Source organism: Copidosoma floridanum, unplaced genomic scaffold, assembly GCF_036245765.1.
Source record: "Copidosoma floridanum isolate Cflo_tuat_1 unplaced genomic scaffold, Cflo_Japanese_pri ptg000004l, whole genome shotgun sequence".
NCBI lineage: Eukaryota > Metazoa > Arthropoda > Insecta > Hymenoptera > Encyrtidae > Copidosoma > Copidosoma floridanum.
Window position 1 is genome coordinate 12,418,093 of NW_028321881.1, and position 21,798 is coordinate 12,439,890.

General features: G+C 34.1%; 1 protein-coding gene across 4 annotated transcripts in view; it reads left to right on the top strand.

Annotated features, from left to right (window-relative positions):
• Window positions 1–21,798, top strand: part of Ipo9 (Importin 9) — a 176,866-nt gene that overhangs the window by 136,404 nt on the left and 18,664 nt on the right. For 3 of the 4 annotated variants that reach the window (XM_089597849.1, XM_014348091.2, XM_089597852.1), the window contains 4 exons: window positions 62–378; window positions 491–710; window positions 817–1,088; window positions 1,179–1,587. In XM_089597849.1, coding sequence (XP_089453975.1) covers window positions 62–378; window positions 491–710; window positions 817–1,088; window positions 1,179–1,587 — 1,218 coding nt within the window. The remainder of the gene's footprint in view (window positions 1–61; window positions 379–490; window positions 711–816; window positions 1,089–1,178; window positions 1,588–21,798) is intronic. The other variant, XM_089597857.1, reaches the window with a different exon arrangement.

Sequence of the window (21,798 nt, forward strand, 5' to 3'; positions counted from 1 at the left end):
TACACTTAATAATAGTAAATAAAATGATGATTTTTTTAATGTCCAACATTTTTTGTTGTAGGAGCTCATCCATTACTTTTAGCAAGATGCTTGTGTATGGGTGGACTTTATGCTAAGGATCTACCTCTTGGAATGAATTCTAAATTTTTAGAAGCGACTATTAATGGTTTAAAAGAAACTCAACCATCATGTATTCGTATTAGCTCAATAAAATCAATATACTGGTTTTGTCAAGCAGCTTCTATTCAAGATACAGCTTTTTTAAATATTATTCATCCACAGCTATCAACTATTTTTCAAGAACTACTTATTTTATCTAATCAACCCTCGAAAGAAATACTAACGCTTGTTGTTAATGCATTCTCTGTATTAGTCTCGGTAATTGAACATATTTATTCATATCTATTGAAACTACACTAGGTAGTATAATACACGCTTCCGAAAAATTGATGATTATATGTATTAAAGCTGCTATGGTTATTTCTTTTAGCTTGATAAAAGTTTTACAGCTTCTATTGGAAATAAATTATGTCCTTTGATAATCGCGATATTTATCAAGCTCCACAGCGACCTGGAAATTTTCTCGACGTGTAAAGATGTTTTTAAAGAACTAAGTGAAAATCCGGATTGCGTAGGTCTCCTTCAAGTACACTTAGTTCCTACATTAATTAATATGATGACTATTACACAAGCAGACATATCTAAAGACGGTATTCTTATTTTGACTGAAGTTCGATTTTTGTCAAACTTAAAAATTTTTAAATCATTATACAAAAATGTTAATATAAAATTTATTAGAGAAGTTGAAATTTTCAGAAGAAACAAGAAGTGTGGCGTTAGATGTTTTGGAAGTTTTGGTGCGTTATTCTCCTAAGCCTTTAAGCAGTCTTCTAATGAACTCAGCATTTCCAGTAGCTTGTCACTGTATCCTTAAGTCTGTTGACAACAATACACTACAAAATGGTGGGGAAGTCATTCGCACATATTTATCTGTTTCTGCTCACCAAGTTATAGAACATCAGGATAGTCAAGGTATTACTGGCTTACAGTTAATCTTACAAATCATCGCTCAGTTGCTGAATCCGCAGGTAAATTCATGTTTAATTTAATCATGATTAAAAAATAATAATTTGAAAAAAAATAGTGCTCTCTTTGCGTAACTATTTATGTATATTCAGTCCAGTGAATTTACGGCAGTATTTATTGGAAAGCTCGTAACGACTTTAATTCGAAAAGCAGGAAGTTCTTTAGGTGACAATATTGATTTGTTACTTAAAGCGGTACTGAGTAAAATGCAACGCACTGAAACTCCAACTGTGATGCAGAGTTTGTTGATGATATACGTTCATCTTATTAACTATGAGTTTGATGCTGTATTAAATTTTTTATCAACAGTTCCTGGTCCTTCCGGAGAAAGTGCTCTTGTCTTTGTTCTAACACAGTGGATGAATAAACAACAATTTTTTTTTGGTCATTACGATCACAAAGTAGCTACTGTAGCTCTATGCAAAATATTAGAATATGGAGTTACACATGATGATAGTAGATTAAATAATGTCACCGTTGAAGGAGATTTAATTTATTCAGGTATGTAACAACCAACATTTACATATTAATTTTAATATTATTGAATCATCATATACTGTTTGTCATAATGTATGTGTATTAAGTTACAAATGAAATCACAAATATTAGAAAATCAAGTAAGCAGCTTTATGCTATACATTTTTTTCTTAATTTTTTTTACAATCACTTACACAATCTTTAAGTACCAGATGCGCAAAAAAAAAAGAAATGAGTAACCGACATGAGTAACATACATCTGACAATAAAACTTGTGATAAGTAGTAAAATAAGTAATTTCAAAGAAAAATTTTTTCAGAATGTTACTTACGTTTCTTTTAAGACTTTTTTGATTAAAATCACACCTGATATTTAAAAAAAATAAAGTAACATGTAGAAACTCCAACCCATAACTTTTGAGTATTTAGATTTAATTATGTCATGTCTTGAATATAATTGATATAATTTTCATTTTAGCACACATTTTTTCAAAACACTGTACAATATGCTTAAGAATGGATATGTTGGACTATTTATCATATAAAATTATTACTCAAATACGAATTTCTTTATGTACTTTTCAAATACCCTATGCTTTTGATAAATGTGTATATGTTCATATTACCTGTATAATATTGAATTAAGATTGCGGATTTAGTGCTTTATGATTTTGTAAGTAACTGCTAAAGTATTGAAAAAAGATCTTGTAATTTATAGTCAGCGTTTTAGTTTTTATTTTTTAACGATTTAATAACTAAAACAGAAAATAAAGGTATCGATCTTATTTTTAATGTTTTTATTAGTTACAACGTGAAATTAAAATCCACTAATAAAGTACAAAAACGTACTCAAATAAACTTTTTAGATTTAAGTAGGACAACTAAAAAGTCAAGTAGGAAGTGCTAATTCTTTTATGTTTATACATGTCAACACTTCGCTGATTAAGTCGGCTTTCTCAGAATATAGCAACTTGTACCATTTTACATTGGGCAGATGCCTCAAGCACATGCAATAATTAGATACCCAATCTTTAATTTACATATATATTATACCACTACTGTTTAGTATAAATATTAATGATGATAGACATAGTGACAAGAAACCAAAAGATAAAAAATTCATAATCAAGAAATAATATAAAATATAGCAAGAGTAATACTAAAGCCAAATGAGAATAACGGATTAAACAATGTGACAAAACTGACACAACGTCTATGTATATTCAAGTAGAAAATCTGCACTTGCAAATTTGCTCTTTAGTTATTACACTCCAATAAACCATATAAACAGTGAGAGAACGAGGATAAGTGCCATCATAAAATTTATAAAAATTTTTAGATGTCACAAAATCAACATGGTATAATTATTTGTAGCCAATCAAATTTATGGTGCAAAAAACAATTTCTTAGACTAAATCAATCTTAAATATATAATAATAGTGTATGATAGAAACAGATTTTGGGATAAACAAATTTATATTGCAAAGTCTACCTTTTAAAAGAAAAATAAAAAAAAGGAATCAGTTGACCTGTCGCCATTGCTCTCGTAAAATTAAGTATATGTAACTGTACATTGATTGCATGTTCACTTTTTTTAGTAAGAGGTTCAGAAAAATCGAACTAGTGTGATAATTTGTAAATAATATATAGCAACATTATAAAGTAAGAATTAATATAGTTGAGCGTATTAATCTCGAGAAAACAAAAATTTTCTGACATCAGCATCACGCTAGCACATTTATATTTATTTAAGTGCATTTTCAGCTTATTATTAGTTTGGGTTAAAATCTATTTAGTATTATATTTTTTTTATCTTAGTTTAAGTAAATGTAAGCCCATATCTAAACCTACGTTAAGTCCTGAGGAATCTGAATGTGAAGAGCATTTCTCTAACACTCATTCCAGGCAAGTTGATGGCCGGTATATGGTCCGTTTGCCCTTCAAAGCTTCGGCAGACGACCTCAAAGCTGCTAATAAGTTCTGGCATCAGGCAGCATTGTCTATGCTCAAGTAGCTAGAGCAACGATTCCTCAGATACCCTGAATTATATAAGGCTTATAACCAGTTCATGACTGAGTACTCAGCCTTGGGGCATATGAGGAAAGGTCATGAACTTAATCGTGCTCAATATTTTTTACCCCATCATGGTGTTTATAAAACTGACAGTAAAACTTGAAAATTAAGAGATGTATTTAATAGATCATTCAAAAATTGTGAAGGCCAATCGTTGAATTCCGTTTTGCATTCAGGCTCCAATTTATTACATAAGTTGTTTGAGATCATTCTTAAATGGAGATTTTATAGTTTTGTATTCACTACTGATGTGGAGAAAATGTTCAGACAGATAATGGTTCACCCTGAGGATCAGGTCTTTCAGGCTATTCTTTGGCGCTCACAACCAACTGATCCAGTGAAAACTTATTTACTCACTACAGTCACTTATGGCCTGGTCAGCTCGCCATATTTGGCTACTCGTGTTCTTCGACAGCTGACAATGGATAGTATTCATTCACATCCAAGAGCCGCCAAAATTATCTCAGAAGAGTTCTATGTTGACGATTGTCTCTCTAGCGCTAACTCTCTTTTGGAAGCACAGCAAAAGGGCGCTGAACTTCTAGATTTAGCTCAATCAGGTGGTTTTCCTCTGAGAAAATGGTCTTCTAACTCGGTGGAAGTACTCTACTTTTAAACCTAAATTACCTTTTATTTCTGTAAATACTTATTTTAATTTAGCTTTATTCAACTTATCAATCGAGGAATTAGGAAATGCTGCACTCTTGTTAGTCTACACACATCAGCAACGTTGGTTTTCTGCGGATTTAGCTGTTCTTCGTAGAAACCAAGGGCTAAGACCTGATGAATTAGAACAGCTTCCATCAAGTAGTCGTTTGCATAAACTAACGCCTGGTATCATCGATGATCTTCTTCGAGTCGGTGGAAGGCTTAGTAACTCTCTTTTAGATGCAAATGCTAAACATCCCTTGATCCTCTATGGCTACGACTGTATCACTTAATTGTTGATTGACTATTATCATCGCAAGGCATGGAGGTGTTGAGATGATTCTTGTGTCTCTTAGGCAAAAATATTGGATTTTGCGAGGTCGTGAAGTAGTGCATGCCGAACTTAGTCACTGTTTCACCTGTAAAAGGTACAAGGGCCGGACTCAGACTCAATTGGTGAGCGATCTTCCGAATTGTCGAGTAACTCCTAGTCCGCCCTTTCAGAAGACTGGAGTTGATTATGCCGGACCTTTTCCAATTCGGTTGTCTAAGAGTCGAGAAAAGGGTACTCTCAAGGGAAACGTGGTCGTGTTTATATGTATGGCCACCAAAGTGGTACATCTGGAAGTGGCTGAGGGCTACTCGACTGAGGCATTCATTGCAGCGTTTCATCGCCTTGTGTCTCATCGAGGGCAGTGTACGGATCTTTAAAGTGATCAGGGCACGAACTTTGTAGGTGCTGACTACGAATTAAAAAGAATGTGGACAGCTCGGTGTCATTCATCTGATTTTGCCGATAGTCTGTCGTCTTCTGGCACTGAATGGCATTTTAATCCTCCAGCTGCCCCTCACTTCGGTGGTATTTGGGAATCTGCCGTAAAATCAGCGAAGTTCCATTTGAAGCGAGTCGTTGGTGATCAGATTTTGACGTTTGTCGAGTTCTCGCTGTCACTCCTGCCCACTTATTAATCCTTAGACCGTCCTATATTCTGCCCCAACCAGATTTGACCTCCGAAAAAATATCTCCATTACACAGGTGGAAGCTTGTTACACAGACTGTCCAGGATTTTTGGAGGCGGTGGTCCTCAGAGTACCTCAGCACTCTTCAGGCACGATCTAAGTGGCTTACGCCCCAAAGATCCATGCAGATAGGGGATTTAGTCCTTATTAAGAATGAATTGACTCCACCTGGCAAGTGGGCTCTGGGTCGTATAATTGAAATTTTTAAAGATCAGAGGTCCCTAGTCAGGGTTGTAAAGGTCAAAACGTCCAGTACTGTTCTGACTAGACCGATTCATAAATTAATATTGTTAAAGACAAACTCTGAAATTAAAGCTATTAATTCGGATTAAACGTTTTAATGTCTTATTAGTTGCACTTGGATAATCTAGTTATAAAATTAAGAACAGTTACCATACTTTTACTCAGTTTGCTATTGTAAGTAGACAAGCGATCTACATTAATATTTTCAAATTTCGATTTATACGTTATACTTTGTTTATTTTATTTATTTTTCTCTTTCTTTGATGTACATTCGTACTGACTGCTGTCCATCCACCTGGGTAGTATGTTCAACATCAAATTAGTATTACAAACATTAACTATATAGAATTTATATATTCGCGTGCTAGCAATTAACTTTAGTATTTTGTAACCAACAGCGTGCGTACAATGGTTCTGCGTGACCACCAATCATAGCGCTCCACGTTTAAGTTACTTTGGCTGCTCACGACTGCTCGCCTGTGAGCATTTAGTCAGTCCGCACCGATCGCTCGTCCAGTGAACCACAGTGTGGTCACTGTGTACACCAACCAAGCAGACATTTTCTCGAGTAAATCATTTTAAATAGAAAGAGAAATTGTCTTGTGTAATTTACTCGCGTGACTCAAACAACATCATTTTCAGTTTAATTATATTAGTAAAATAACTGTTCTTCAACTTCGTTCAATATCCTTAAACTAGCGCACATAAAACGTAATTTTGTTATTTACCACAGTTTTTCAATTTTTTTTCTCACCAAGTGTTGTAATTTCTGCTGTTAATATACTTTATTATTTTGTTATATATAAAAGGTGTGAGTGTTAATCTTTCAACAAAACCAAGCAATTTGGCTCCCACTCTTTTCCCTCGCAACCGGTAAATCAAACCATACAGTCCACAATCATTGGGTTTTCAATCCCAAAAAAATATAATATATAATAAGTAAGAATTAATTTTGTAGACTTAACTAATTTAGAGAAAATGAGATCTGTTGGTACTCGTCATGGGACGCGACTACTAGCTTCGAAAAATACTTGCAAAAGTAAATGAAGTGCCTAAAGTTGAAATTAAAATCTCTACCATTTTACGTGTTTAAAAGAAAACCGTGAAAATTAAGCGCCATTCGACAATGTAAAAAAGCATCACGTGGCAATAACTGGAACTAAAACCTCTTCCACGCGTCTCATGACGAATATTGACATCATGCTAGCAGACAACAGGGGTGTTTTTACTGACGGTTGACTTAAAAAAAATGAATTCGATATCATGTATTGTAACTAACTTTAAAGAAACTAACAGTGAAAGATTTTTTTTTATTTAAAAATTATTTAGTATGAATTTTGTAGACAGTTTTAAACACATTTATAGTAAAGAAATTAATTTTCAAAGCGTACCGATCTTGAGAAAACCAAACGTGTTGTCATCACGCTAATTTATCATATTTTTTTGATAGTTCGCGTTAAATATACAGACCAAAAAAAATTTCTGTAGAGTATTTAAATGAAAGCCACTCGATTGCCAGTCTCGAGTGTTTGTAATTATATTAAGCATTCTTTTTGATTGATTTTAAGTGGTGTACATGATTCTGTGTATTTGAAGAAAAAAAAATTCCATTAGGAGTTTTACAGTTTATAATCTACTGATTCAAGGAATTTAAATTCTTACTATCGTACTAGTGAGTGCGTGGACATATCTGGCAGTCTTGAGGTAAAAAAATTCTAAGAAGTCTTTTTTAGCTAATTTATGCTAAACTTATCAAGAGAATATTGATTTTGCAGAGCCCTAAGGAATCGAAAAATGAGCTCAATAATTAACGTATACTAAAAATCTCTTGAAAAAAATAAATGTCACAATAATATGTTCATGAGCATTTAACTTAGTTGTAAAATACAAGAAGACTAGGTAAAAGAGATTCAGACTTCAGGTCATTTTACCAAAATCGGTATATTTAATATCCTAGTCTATGACAATATTTTGTAAGGAGATATATATCTAGAAACTTTACTAAATAATCAAAGTTTTTTGTTAAATGTATATATCATATAAAAGTATTGTTTAGGTCTTAGATGAAAAAAAATTACACTAAATTAATAATTCTTCGAAAAATAATTTCATAAATGCATGTTATAAAATTTCGATGCTTCAATTCAAAATTGTCCGTCTGGTCTGATCCGTCCGTGAAATCTGATTGTCCGTCGCACAACTTCTCTCTTTCTCGCTTTCTCTCTTACCCACTTTTCTTTGTTCTAGCCGCTTTCGTCATCCTGGACCTGGAGATCTCGTTCTGGGAGAACACGTCAGCTCCTGAACTCGCGCACACACTTTTCTCTCTAGTAAAAATCATCAGAACTCTCGCTGCTCACACTAAGGCGCTCAGATCAAGACTAATAACTCCAAAAGAAAGTTCTCGATTTAATCATGCCTGTTGCCACTACTGCTGCCACGGATCTCACGTAGCTGCGTATGCATTTTTTTATCCTTTACTGTCAGTGCTGCTATGTCTCTGTGTTTGGGCTAGCCGTCCATTGGCATCTTTCCTTCCAGAGTATATACAGCTCCTAAAAAACAAACAGGAGCAACATACAGGCGATCTAACGCAACAATACATTAGGGATTCCAACTAGCCGTAGTATGGTAAATGAAGCAACGAGAAAAAAAATATCAAAAATAAATTCAGTTACAGAAGTGCACTAAATCACCAGCTAGTGTAAACATTTATTAGAACAAATAACAGGAATGCTTACGCAATCACGAAAATTGACAGCAGAGACCCAAATGCAAAATTTTTAACAGAAAAAATTACTAAGGCAGAAAATTAAATACGGATTTTTCTATAAAAGGAAGAATATTTAACGTTTAAAAGTAGTTGACTTTTAAAAAACAGTTTATCAAAGAATCCGTCTATGAGAAAATACGATATCCCTTGCAAGAGCTCCGCGAAATAATAGGTACAAAAAATATAATGAAAAATTTCAAAGAGACAATGAAACACGAATTTTTCATGTAGACTAAATTAAGAAATGTGGCATAGTAAACGCCTCATGTCTAAAAAAGAATAGATAACAACGGCAGAATGCAAAGAAAAAGAAGGCACATGGAGGAAATATATGCACACAAAGTATACTCAACTTACGAATGTCAAAACACTCAACGACAGCAACAATGAAAGAAAATATGCTAGTATCACCTAAAGTTTGTGTCCCTCGAATGTATGCATAGCACAAAAGACATACTAATAATAAAAAGTGATGATAAATATAATGACAATTACGCTAAAATTCGCACACACACTATATATTAAACTAGCAGCCCCCCGTCTCGGCTTCGCCCGAGACTTACTAAATGGATCACCGTAGTGTGTTGACATGTCATGAGAAACGTTTTCAGTTAGAAATTTAACATTTATTCCTGACACTTCTCACAACAAAAATCTTCTTATTAAAAGCATAGTTGTTTGCAATCCATACAGTTTATTTGGTCAAATTATAAGCTGTAACAAGTAATAAAAGTATAATTACGCTTAAAAGTACCGTGCGTCTCTTATTCCATGAAATAATCGTTAGCTCTCAAGGGCTGTTAATTTGCAGTTTCTCCCGTGTAATCTACAAAATAGGCTATTTTTTAAAGCTGTTAAGATTTGAAACTCCCAAAAAATATATATTAAAAAAAATTTTTTTTCTCTTATTTCACATCGGATTCTTTACTTGGCGATTTTGGCTGTTCCAATCTTGATGAATTTTCTGCGTCAGTTTCTTGACGCCTCAAATTGTATTCATTAAGATATATTTGAAGTTTTCTTTCCAATATACCTTTTTGCGACTATTGGCATGCTTACGACTTTTGTGACCCCTAAAGGCTATTTTCAGTCAACTTTGTTAGGTTTTAATACATTTGTTGGCAAGGTAGTTCAACGTCCGATGGCCCTAAAAACTACCAGTGAGCTTCTTAAGTAAACTCTTCCTGACTGAAGTTAACAATAATTGTGACTCCCTGGATACCTCAGGATGATCTTCTCTAGCCTGCTGTTGAAGCCCCAGACTGATCGGGAAAAAAATTACAAAGTCCGAAGCTTTGGGGCTAGTTGTAGTGCTCTTTGCCAACGTCTCTTGATATAATGTTGAAGATGTTGGTGTCTAAAGCACCTTTTTTGCAGACTTAGTTGTTTTGATGATTTAAGGTGGAGAGATTAGTAGAGATTGGTTAGTGATGCTTGCCCGTTGGAGACTGCCGTTAGCTCAAATTTTTTTTCCCTTCATTGCTGTTAGGTTCGCCCAGCGCAGACCTTGGAGAGGATCGGTGATTCCTGGTTAAATGCTTAGAGTCGAGAGGGTAATATAGGGTCGTCGATCAACGGGGCTCCCAGCCTTGTGACGAACAACTCTGCTCATGACGTCTGCCAGTTAATGACTGACTTGGTTTAATAGTGGCTGGCCTTACATAGTCTTTTATAGTTAACGAATCATCTCCAGAAATCGAAGTAAAAATGTATTTGTTGGCAAGGTAATCTAAACTTAGGTGGCCCTTAAAAGGACCGATGAGATTGATGGTTGAGTAGGGAACGTAAATGCTTACATTGGCCCTGAAAAGGGCAGTGGTAAAATTTCCAATAATTCCTTATTATTATCCTTGATGATGGAGAGCCAGCTGCGAGTAGCTTGACTCTCACCCTCGGAGTCTCTGATGTGGACGGAGACCGTTCATGAGGGAGGTACGCCACTGATCAAAAAATATCTCGTCTTTGGGTTGTTCCCCGGATCACCAACCGCTCATCGTTAGCCGGGGAAATGTGGGGATGCCGTTGGGGACATGACCACTAAAAAGGAAGCCGTTATGGCTGCGCATGCCCCTCAGGGCTGTTTTCCCTGGTTTATATTTGGAGTATAAAATTCTCTGACGGCACCAGGCCAGATTGTGGTACGGCCATGTAACTCTGAAGGGTTGGAGCAGGATATGCTCTGGCTAGACACGTTTCCTGGTACTCCACTGGAGACGTCATCGGTTGGAATAAATTTTTTATTGGTTGCACTCGTCAATCCAGTTAGATCAAGGTGATAGTAGACCTAGATCACTTGCCTATTGGAGAAGAGCGTCGTCGGTAAGCGGGGTACTCAGCTGCACGACGATCATCTACATTCTCGATACAGCTCGATGAACTGCTGGTAGACGAATGCAGAAATTTCTGCGACGCTCTGGCGTATTATAACCATACTTATTCAATTCTGTTGCAGGTAGCTTCTGTTTTATGTCAATGCCACCTAGTGGATTCTACTGAACTAAAGTGAAAAGCTGGCGTATTTTTGCAAAACTTTGAGCTTATTTATTTGCTATTGTTATTAACTTTTTCAAGATAAAAACCATACTAAAACCATCTAGGAAGTGTCAAGAATTGGTATGCAAAATTTCAGCAAAATCAGTTCAGTAGTTTTCGCGGTTAGCGATTACAACGGTTTTAGCAACTTTGCTTTATATATTAGTAAAATATATATACAGTTATAGTTCTGTGGAAATCTTACATGAGTACACTATCGCCATCTGACGGTAGAATAACCCTCATTGAGTGTATGTGTGTGTATTTAAAATTATAGACAGTTACTTAAAATTTTTATTAGTTTAACTTTTATGCAAATATATAGACACTACTACTTCAAAACTTATTTTTGTTTTACTTCTAAAACTAAGTTGTGAAAAAGAAATTCATTGGGTATGTAATAATTATTTAATATTTTATGTGCTAATAAGTTTTTAATAGTTCCAAATATTTAAAAATGATCAAACGTATAATGATTTTATACATACAGAAATGATTCCGTAAACGAAGGTTACAAATGTACATTTACAAGATGGATTGACATAATCGATAATCATAATTTTTTTCAGAATATTAACTACACTGAAAAAAAACACAGGTTGCTCCAGTGCCGTAGGTGAAACGGCAGTGGCATCACTCGCTTCGGAGCAACCAGTAAGCTAAATCAGCACTCTGGCTGCGCCACTATTGGGGCTGTTATAAAGTTTTGAGAGGTAATCTAAACATATAAACATATGTGAAGCTATAACTATAACCGTATAATCTAATAAAGACACATACATAAGCTCTATATTATAAGCACGTGAGCTTTGCTTAATTGTTAGTGGCAGACTGATAAAGCGTATCGCACAGCACACGTGTATTGATTGACGCCACGCTTACATATGTAAAGTTTGAGCCCGTGGTGGCACAGTCAGCTAGGTTGTGGGTCGGTACTTAGTTTGATTCCCGGCCAGTGCGACTTTTTCAGGCAAGTACCTCTTATTTTCACATGTGCTTTTTCACCACACAATGCTCCTCGTGGAGGGGATACAACGACCGCCTCGCAGCAAAATCACCTATTATTCCTCTACCCTTTTCCCAATAATGGATGGCCTCCCATCTCTCTTTCTTTCCTTCTCCCAAGTGCTGAGTGCCCAGAGTAATGCCCTTAATAGGAGCTGGACGTATAGCACTATAATAAAAGAAAAATCTTTGTGACTTTTATTTACTCACTATTTAGCAAAGTTACTGTCAAAGTTTCCTTATTATTTATGAATTTGCTAAAATACCTACCTGTATTCCTTAAATGATTTGTACTTCCGCTCTCTCATAATCAATTTATTACGTTACCTACATTAGAATTGTAAACCCGCTTTTCTTCTTCACGCTGAATTCATGAATACCAGGCTCCTGATGATTTTTGCTCCTCTTGTTATAAATGATACGATGATGCGCTTGCTTTGCTGCTATTGTCTCTGTCTTTGCTTCTTCCTCTGTTATCTAAATATCTCATCTTTCATGTTTCTTCAATATTTTCTCCTGCAGCTTTGAATTTGATATTTTCTTTGATACTTTCAAAATTTTAAACTTTACATCTTCAATTTTGCTTCTGTTTATAATTTTTAGAGCTGTACTTTCTGTCTTATACACTTTATCTAATGTTTCCATCCTATCATAAGCTGTCTCGTACTCTCTTACGTATTCAAATTGTCTATTCAATACTGTACTTTGGATTTATAACTTATTATTATCGCTCTTGCTTAAGGTCATTTCCATTCCATATGGCTTTTGTGTCTGCCGCTGTTTTCTTTCGAGTAGCTTATTTTTTACATTCTTTTTATTCTAATGGCATCGGTAATCTAAATTTTCAACTGCTGAATCTTCTCCCTCGTATACGAAAATAACAACATCGTCAAGTTTTATCTTTCCAGCGATTTTGTATTCTTCTTTGCTCGAATCTTCTAGAATTTTTTTTTTATCGCTAGTACTTTTCTTGTTATTTTACGAATTTTTTTCTTAAATATTTTGTATCTTTTTCTCTACTAAATTCTTCTGGTTCACTTACCACTTACTAACATTTTAGCTTTTGTATTCGATTTTCACTAGTGGATTACAGGATTATTAATTATATACTTAACATACCCTTTACATGTACACATTCTGACCTGCCACTTTTCTAATCTTATTATTGTTAGGTTGACACTTTCTCTTAATTTTATGAGTTTCAGATATATACTTTCACTTAGATATTGTCCTTAGTTGTTGATTGTCATGGACTGCTAAAACAGTGAGTAAAAATAAAAAAAAACAATACTAACCATGCTCTGCTACCATGTTATAACTTGAGAGAGGTAGTCTGAATAAATAAACACGTGGTAAGCTATAACTATTATAGTATATTCTAACAAAGACACATATATGAGTTCTACATTACGATCATATGAGCTCCGCTTCACCGTCAGTGGCAGACTGACTAAAGCGCATCGCACAGCATATGTGTACTCCTTGATGCCACGCCTACACTTATGTATAGTTCTATACACAGACAAGACTGTGCCCATCTACTATGTTTACAATAGGAGCTCACGCTTAAAACATTAGTTTAGTACAGTTACCACTCTAGCGTAGAGAGCAGCTGACGAGTTGCGTGTATAAGCTTTGCAATGATCATTAGAGCGTAACCTAAAGACAAATACTCAGATATGACCTTGCTTAATTAAAAATAATACAAAAAATCAAGGAATCTAAAATATTGCTGATTGTAAATAAGATAATTTTTTTTTTTGAACGGCTTACATTTTTGTATTTACATTAAAAATATAGATTCATCTTAGTGTGAGGAATTAATAAACTACATAATTTACTCGTTTAATTGTTGATAACGATTTAACATTTTGTAAATAACGTAAAAATACAGTATGGTGGTTTAAATTAAACACTAAGTTTCACATGATGTTTGACATTACATTAGATTCCTTCCAATAATTTTAGGTAGCTTAAGCCTTTACGTAAATCGCGTTTAAATAAATGTAACTAGCAAATCATATTGTTGCGGTTTAACAACCAATCATTTGACTACAAACGAGAACAATATTTATACATTTAATAGTTTCAAAAACTGTGATTAGTCTATGTAGAATATTTCAATGAATAAAACAAGTTTTGAAAAGTTAAAATTAAATATGCAATCTAAAAATTTGAAGGAATGCGCTAAGTCACTTTTTGTGTAAATGTTTAATATTAAAATTTAGTAAAAAAAATAAAAAACTACAGCATGGAATAAACCACCTTCAGAATTTTTTAATCAACTCATAAAATAAACCTTCGTATTACAAAATAGATTCCATTTTTTTACCGACGTGACTGGGGGTAGTACAGGTAAATCTTTTTTAATGCATTTGTCTGTCTTTACTCGATCGAGATGTAGATGATGTCTGTGGTTGTGGAAATGTTTTCGTTCGAGTTTTTTGAGCAGTTACACTATGTCACTATTGTTGAGTGTTAATAGGGATATTATTTGTTTTTAGGATTTCATGTGAAACGAGATTAGTACAAGGTGTAGGGTCTTCCGGTAACTAGAAGATTTCTAGAAATTCGAAAATTAGTCAATGAACTTGGTCTCATTTTTCCAGGTAACCGGTACGCAGAAGTCCTTTTAGGTCTCTTATTCTATCTTGTTTGTTTTTGATAACTGGTCTCTTATAATCCTTGCTAGTATCAGGTTCAAATTCGGGTGCAATGTATTTGAAGAATAGAATTTTTTTTTGGATCTCTTTCAATTGTAGCATTATCCTCATTAGTGTTTATTGCCATAATATTACATTGACCGTTCTCATTTCTCACTATTCCTTCTCTTACATACACACTATCATGTCCTACATCGATTTGTGGTAAGTATCCTTCAGTTTAGTTGGTATTAACTAAATTAATTCTTACTATCTAACATGTTTGAGCCTTAATCGTATATATAGTTACTTTATTTGTTTTTTTTGTTCCTCATTAAGGCAATGTGATTTCATACTTAAAGTATTTTTACTCTGTTCAATATCATGAGGTTGAAGTGTATCTTAGTCGTCTAATTGATTATTTTTACTGTGTATGCCACTTTCATTAGTTTTATTATCAGTGGGCTTCATAAAATTGTCACCCCTCTCTGATAAAATCAATCTGTCATATTCATTTCGCAAGTGCATATCAGCTTTTATGTCTCGAAATTTTTCATACTTACATATATTTAACCTTTTGGGCTGGCCTACGATGTATTCGTCATAAAATTTTTTTTGGTCATTTTTACCCCTAGGACAATCCGTTTCTTTGTTCGTATTCAAAGCAGTAGCTAAAACTTGATTTTCCTGTACTTCTTTTTTAAATTTTGTCGCTTTAGGTTCCTTTTTAACCCTTTCCAATTGCTCTATTTTTTCAAGAGTTTTAAAAAAAGGAATGGGGTTCATAACGTCATCATCTAACATTATAGCATCATAATAATATGACAATGTGGCTCGTCGTTCTCTACAAAAGTTTTGACCATTTAGACCACCATTTTTTATGTACAATATTCCTTTAGTTACAACTAGGTAAGGTGTAATTCCGATAAAATAATTAATTTCACTAGTCTCTACACTTGAATATGGGTGTAACTGATCTAATTTAATAAGGTTTAGGGCGGCGCCATTATCGAGCATGAGTGTGATAAAGCGATTTTTCCCTTCTGGGATTGACAACCTTATGCTTGTAGGCTCGTCGTCTACACCAAGTCCCTGGCACGCAACGATGTGGACGGTTTCGATTATGTTGCTATGTTCATTACTTACGCTGAAACATTCGGTGTAGGGGTTGAAGTCTGTCTTTAGGGGCTCACCTCTAAACAACCGGTGTAATTCCGGTAAAATAATTAATTTAACTAGTCTTTACATGTGGAAATGGGTGCAACTGATCTAATTTAATCAGGTTTGTGGTGGCGTCGTTATCGAGCATGAGTGTGATAAAGCAATTTTTCCCTTTCTGGGATTGACAACCTTATGCTTGTAGGCTCGTCGTCTACGTCAAGTTCCTGGCACTCACCGATGTGGACAGTTTAGATTCTGTTGCTATGTTCATCACTTGCGCTGAAACATTCGGTGTAGGGGTTGAAATCTGTCTTTAGGGGCTCACCTTTAAAAGACGATTGGGGTAAGCTGCCTGAGAGTTTAAATGATGTGGCAAACGGTCACCTTCGGGTTGGTACTGATTTTGAAAATTCTGATTCTGATAATTAGAATTGAAACTTTGTTGATTATAATTATTATTTTGGAGGTATCTACTATAATTCTGATCTCTGCCATGGTATCCTCGATTATTCCTAGGGTTGAAATAAGTTTTTTTTTTGAGTATAATAATTGTTAGGATTTTCGTTATTATTTCGTCCAAAATTATTCTCATAATAATTAGACTTTCTCGACTGATTCTAAAAGTTCCGATCTCTCCCCTGATTCTGATAATTTCTACGGTAATTCTGTCCACTACTATATTGTTGATATTGTGTACTACTATTTTGATAGTTATTATACTGCCTATTAGCGTGATGATTCTGATTGTCGATCTGTTGTTCATTAACTTGTCCTATTTTATGTAATGAGAATGGCTGATTAAGGTACCAATTCTGTTGTTAATGTGAGTTATTCAAATTACTTCTAAAATCACTAGGAGGTAGTCCTTGGTATCGTGTGTCCGGGATTATACCCGCTCTTATTCGGCTCTCTAATATCGACGCATAATCGAAGGCATTGGCTAGGGAAGCAGATTCTTTCGCATCTACCCGCTGGCTTATCATAGGTGCTAGTCCTTTTATGAACATGTCTAACGCCATGTCTTTTATACGGGTCGTCATGTGCGGGTTGTACGTATTGGCCTTATCTTTCATCAAGGCCTTTTCAGCATTGCTCAGCAGTAGGTTTACATAATTATAATATTCACGAACCGATTGGCCTTGTCGTTGGTGCACTTTATACAGCTAAGTTGAATAGTAAGCAACGGTTTTTTCTGTCGCACATCTTTTTTTCAAATGTATTATAAATGCCTCAAGGTTTTCCAAGTCTTAACCGCTCACGTGTATAAGGGCGGCACCTTGAAAATTTTGTAATACTGTTCTTTTATACATATATTTTTGATCGTCTCTAACTTAACTTTCTTCGTTTCTAACATCTTGAATATAGTCTTTTAGCGGAATATGTTTCCCGACATAGGAATGCATTTAATTGCATGTTAAAACAAAAAATTGGCATTAAAGGACTCCATCAGCGCTTTCATTACCGTCATATCGGCATCAGCTTGATTATCGTTTCGTTTACCATTTTCACCATTTAGGTATTATCTTTGTCGTATAATTAAGGTTGTGTGCTTGTTTTTTTTTTTTCTCATACCATATTATATCTTATTTTTCTTTCTTTAAATGGATTTAGTCACGTTCAAGAAAAGAAAAAAAATGTATTATTGTCTTTTATTTTGTTCATTCAATCCAGAAAAGTATTTTATTAGGTCCTTGCCATGCATTATAAAAGACATAAGGAATTAACAAATAATTAAATATATACACATATAAATATGATCGATAATCCTGCATTTGACATGCTTTACATAACAAATTACGAGTAATAAAGAAAATATTCTAATTTTTGATGCATGTGCACAAAAAAAAAAAAATCCATATATAGGGAGAATTTTCTCAACTGCCCCAGTGCCTCCGCAGACAGGCCGCGTGAGCGCTAAAGGCGACTTTTTCATCTCGTCGTTTGGGTCTGAGAAAAATGTTTAAAAATCACAGAAGCATCAATTCTCATGCACTTTTTCTCAGCTTTCTGATAGTGCTAGAGGTTTTCACAAATTTTCACTTTATAACCGATAAAAATGCAAATGTTGGTAACAATGCGTTAAATCTCATGGTGCCTCATTTTTAGAATTTTTGGATCATCTAGATCGAAAGATGCAACAATTTTACTAAAATATAGTCAATAAAAAAAGAGAATTTTTTTGATATTTTTATGAATTGTACCGATGAATGTATAGGTGCAAGACACTGCGCGACACAGGCGGCTGCTACGCTCATGTCGCCGCTCCTAACGTTGTCACACACCGTGAGGCATTTTTTTTTTTATTCCGAGTGTAAACAAGTCCGTCTAACCAAAATACTGTGTAACACAAATTTTGTCTTTGTATTTTTTTGATTCTCTTTGATTATACTTATCAGGACATTTTTTATTTTCTGCCGTAAGTTTCAGTTATTTTAAAATTCCTTTTATTTAGAAAGTGATTTGTCTATGATACGTATTATTATTATTATAGTGAGCTGAAACCGAGCTATGGTAACGCATCCTTGAATGCCAGCTATATTTGATTGTTATATGTCACTTTTTACAATCAGTATGTAAGATGGTTGTCTGCTGTTATTCCTTAAATAAAGAGAATCATCACGTTAACGAAGACTTAGTGCAATTTCCGCAATCATTGAAAGAACAATTTCTATTCGTTCAAGATAAGGCTATGATATGCTTACAGTGCAAAATTTCGGCTTCCAAACTCAAAAATGAGGAAAAACGCCACGATGATAAATACCTTAAAGCAGATATCGCAGTGTTAGAGCAAATCAAAGAAAAGTTTGCATCGTCAAATGATCAGAAGGAAAGAATTACGCTGCTCACACTCGTCCTAAAATTTTGGAATCGACGCGATCTGATGAAAGAATTTGGATGCACCGAAAGAGAAGCTAAAAAAGCCTTGGACTTAGTTGGAAAATATGGAATTTTATCGTTACCTGATAAAAAAAGGTTAAGGTATTTTCAGTCAATAGTGAGAATCATATAAAAATGAAAGTATCGAAGTAAGCCTTACGAAGTTTGTTTAACTAAGACCACCGCATTGTATTTTAGCAGGCAATAGCGGTACTCACAATGTTTGTGTGTGCGTGCACCATGCGAACGTCAAACTCATGTTGGATGTAATAAAATTAGAAGAGTTGACAAAACACGCAGCATCACCTCTTAAAACTTATGAAAACTGTCTGAATTTAATTGTATGTCGCGATCCTTCTGAAAATTGTTTTTTAAGAAACTGTTTAAATTGTCCGAATTGTAGAGGATTTAAATCAATGTTGCTGAAGAGCTAAGAAGCTGAAGATAGTTTTAAGGTGAACTATTTTACATGGACTCAAACTTACCGATGCACAATAACTTCAAATTCATTGAGAATTTGTGAATACTTGGATTTATTAGGAGAAAAATTAACGAAGTTGAAAACACACGATTTTTTCGCGAAGAAACAATCTGAATTTATCAAGAATTTAAAAAATAATTTAGTTGATGGCGAGTTTATAGTCAGCTTTGATTTTGCGGAAAATTATGCGTTCGTGGTTCCAAATTCAGCGCAGTCATTTCACTGGAGCAATAACTAAGCCACAATTTTCACCGTCATATTTTATTACCGAAAAGATGATGAGTTAAAGCACAAGAGTTTGGCAATAATATCAAATAATCTATCCCATGATACGATAGCTGTACACGTATATCAAAACATTATAATGGATTATTAAAAAAAACACTTTAATCCAAAAAAAATTTACTAAGTGAGTGACGGCGCAGCACAACACTTTAAAAATAAGACGAATTTTCATCTTCTTTGAAATCATGAAAATGATTTTAACATTTCAGCAGCGTGGCATTTTTACGCCACAGCCTATGAAAAAGGAGCATGATGGAATAGGAGCAAATCTGGAACGTGGTGCTCGACGATCGAGTTTGCAGCTATCGGCTGGAAGCCATATTTTGACGGCAGAAGATTTATTTTATTGGGCTGAACGATATTGCAAGGCAACGACAACTTTTTTCAGTAGTAAAACTGACTACGAAGATACTGCCAAAACACTAAAAGATCGAATTTCAAACGCAAAAATGATTCCACGAACTTTGAATTATCACGATTTTTCACCTACTAGTGACAACAAATTGATGCTAAAAAATATTTCTGCAAGTGATAAATATAAAATATTCCCGAAGTTGAAAGGGCGTAAGATGGCTTTGAAAACGACTACTGTCAATAAAAAGAAAATAAAAATAAAGTAAATATGCTAAAGAGTATAGAAAAAAAAGTTAAATCTTATTTTTATTAATGTAAACAAATCACAATGGATCTCTACTTACAGTCTATCATTACTCCTTGAGTGTTAATAATAAAATATTATGTTGTTGCTTACACGTCTACTTATTACTAAATTTTTATCTACATTTATTAATTTTTATTTATATCATCAAAAAATACATAAATAAAAGTGTCTCATCTATCGATCTAGATGGTCAAAAAATTCTAAAAATTGTACATCATGAGATTTAACGCATTTTTACCAACATTTGCATTTTTATAGGCTATAAAGTGAAAATTTGTAAAAACCTGTAGCACCATCAAAAAGCTGAGAAAAAAGTGCATGAGAATTAATGCTTTTGTGATTTTTAAAACATTTCTCTCAGGCCCAAATGATGAGATAAAAAGTCGTCTTTTGCGCTCACGTGGCCTGTCTGCGGTGGCACTGGGGCAGTTGAGAAAATTCTCCCCATATATTTGTATATATCCAGTGTAAATGTTTAATTGACGCATACATGTATAACGAAATTGCAGTATTTCTTGTAGGTGTACGCATGTCGATGGAATAATCAGTATACTATGTGTAATGTCCGGAACTCAAAGTGAGAGAGGCAACCAGCCCTCTGCTTCAAGCTAGGAAGACACTGTATAGTGCAGGCATTTTTAACATAGCATATGCAGCTATATATCTGAATTGCTACACGAGTATAGTCTAGTGCACGGTGTATTATTGAAGGCTCTTTCTTTTCAGAAAGAGAGCATCTGACATGTAACTTGGTACTTTTGTCTTTGTTAGATTGGGAGGAATCACGATGGTTTTCGCTTGAACACTGTATTAATAATTGTTATGTATTTGCGTATTCGTATTTCATATTCCATATTTGTTATTCTTTTGTTGAATTAGTGATTGATTTACTAGAATTACAGTAAGCTGTAATTGGTTATTAATAGAATTTTTTTTTTCTTGAAAAATTTTGGCAGCTAATAGTTTTTGTAAGTAAACTTTTTTGCCACTTTTTTGTTTTCTTTGTTATCCGTCCACGTTAGACAATTTATGTGCTGGTATTATTTGTATTTCGAATATCCATTTATACAATTTTTTCATTTATTTACTGTGTTATTTTGCTTTTGTAAATTGGGGAAAGATCGCTTTAATAAGCAGATCATGAGTTTAGTATGTCCGCTATCAAAGCAAGGCTAAGGAAACAAATTGCTGTGACGAGCAGATTCAGGCTAGAAATAAATAGACTGTTTTAGTTAGCAGATCTAATGTTAAGGCGTATAACTATAAGTGTAGTATAAGAGATTACTAATTTTAACTTTTCTACTATTATTTAAGAAACAATTTCATCTTATTTTTCATTTTTTAATTTTATAGCGGTAAATTTTTCTTGTTTATGTTATCGTTTATTTCGTAATGTATTACTTTTTAATAATTTTTTTTAATTATAACGACATACCGCATATATCGTCCCTCCCGCAAAGGCACAGCATATACACACCCGAGCACACTGCACTATATGGGGTATTATACGTCATTCATCATCATGCTTCTTTAAACGGTGTTTAGTATTTCTTGAAAAATAGTAATAAGGGAACATGTAATAAAAAAACAAATAGTTAGAGACTCAACCACGCTCTGCTACTATTTTTGTTAAATGATTATTACTGTTATTTAATCTTACCTTCAGTTTTAACTGAAAGTTGTGAATTTCAGTCTCACACTTCTTAACAGGCCGTAGGACCTGCAGACTGTTCAACCATTTGCTTATTTACTATCTATCAAGGAGAAAGGAGAGATAAAAACAATGTGTTCGGGAATATAAAATTGACTTACCTTTTTTTTCCTTCCACGGAAAT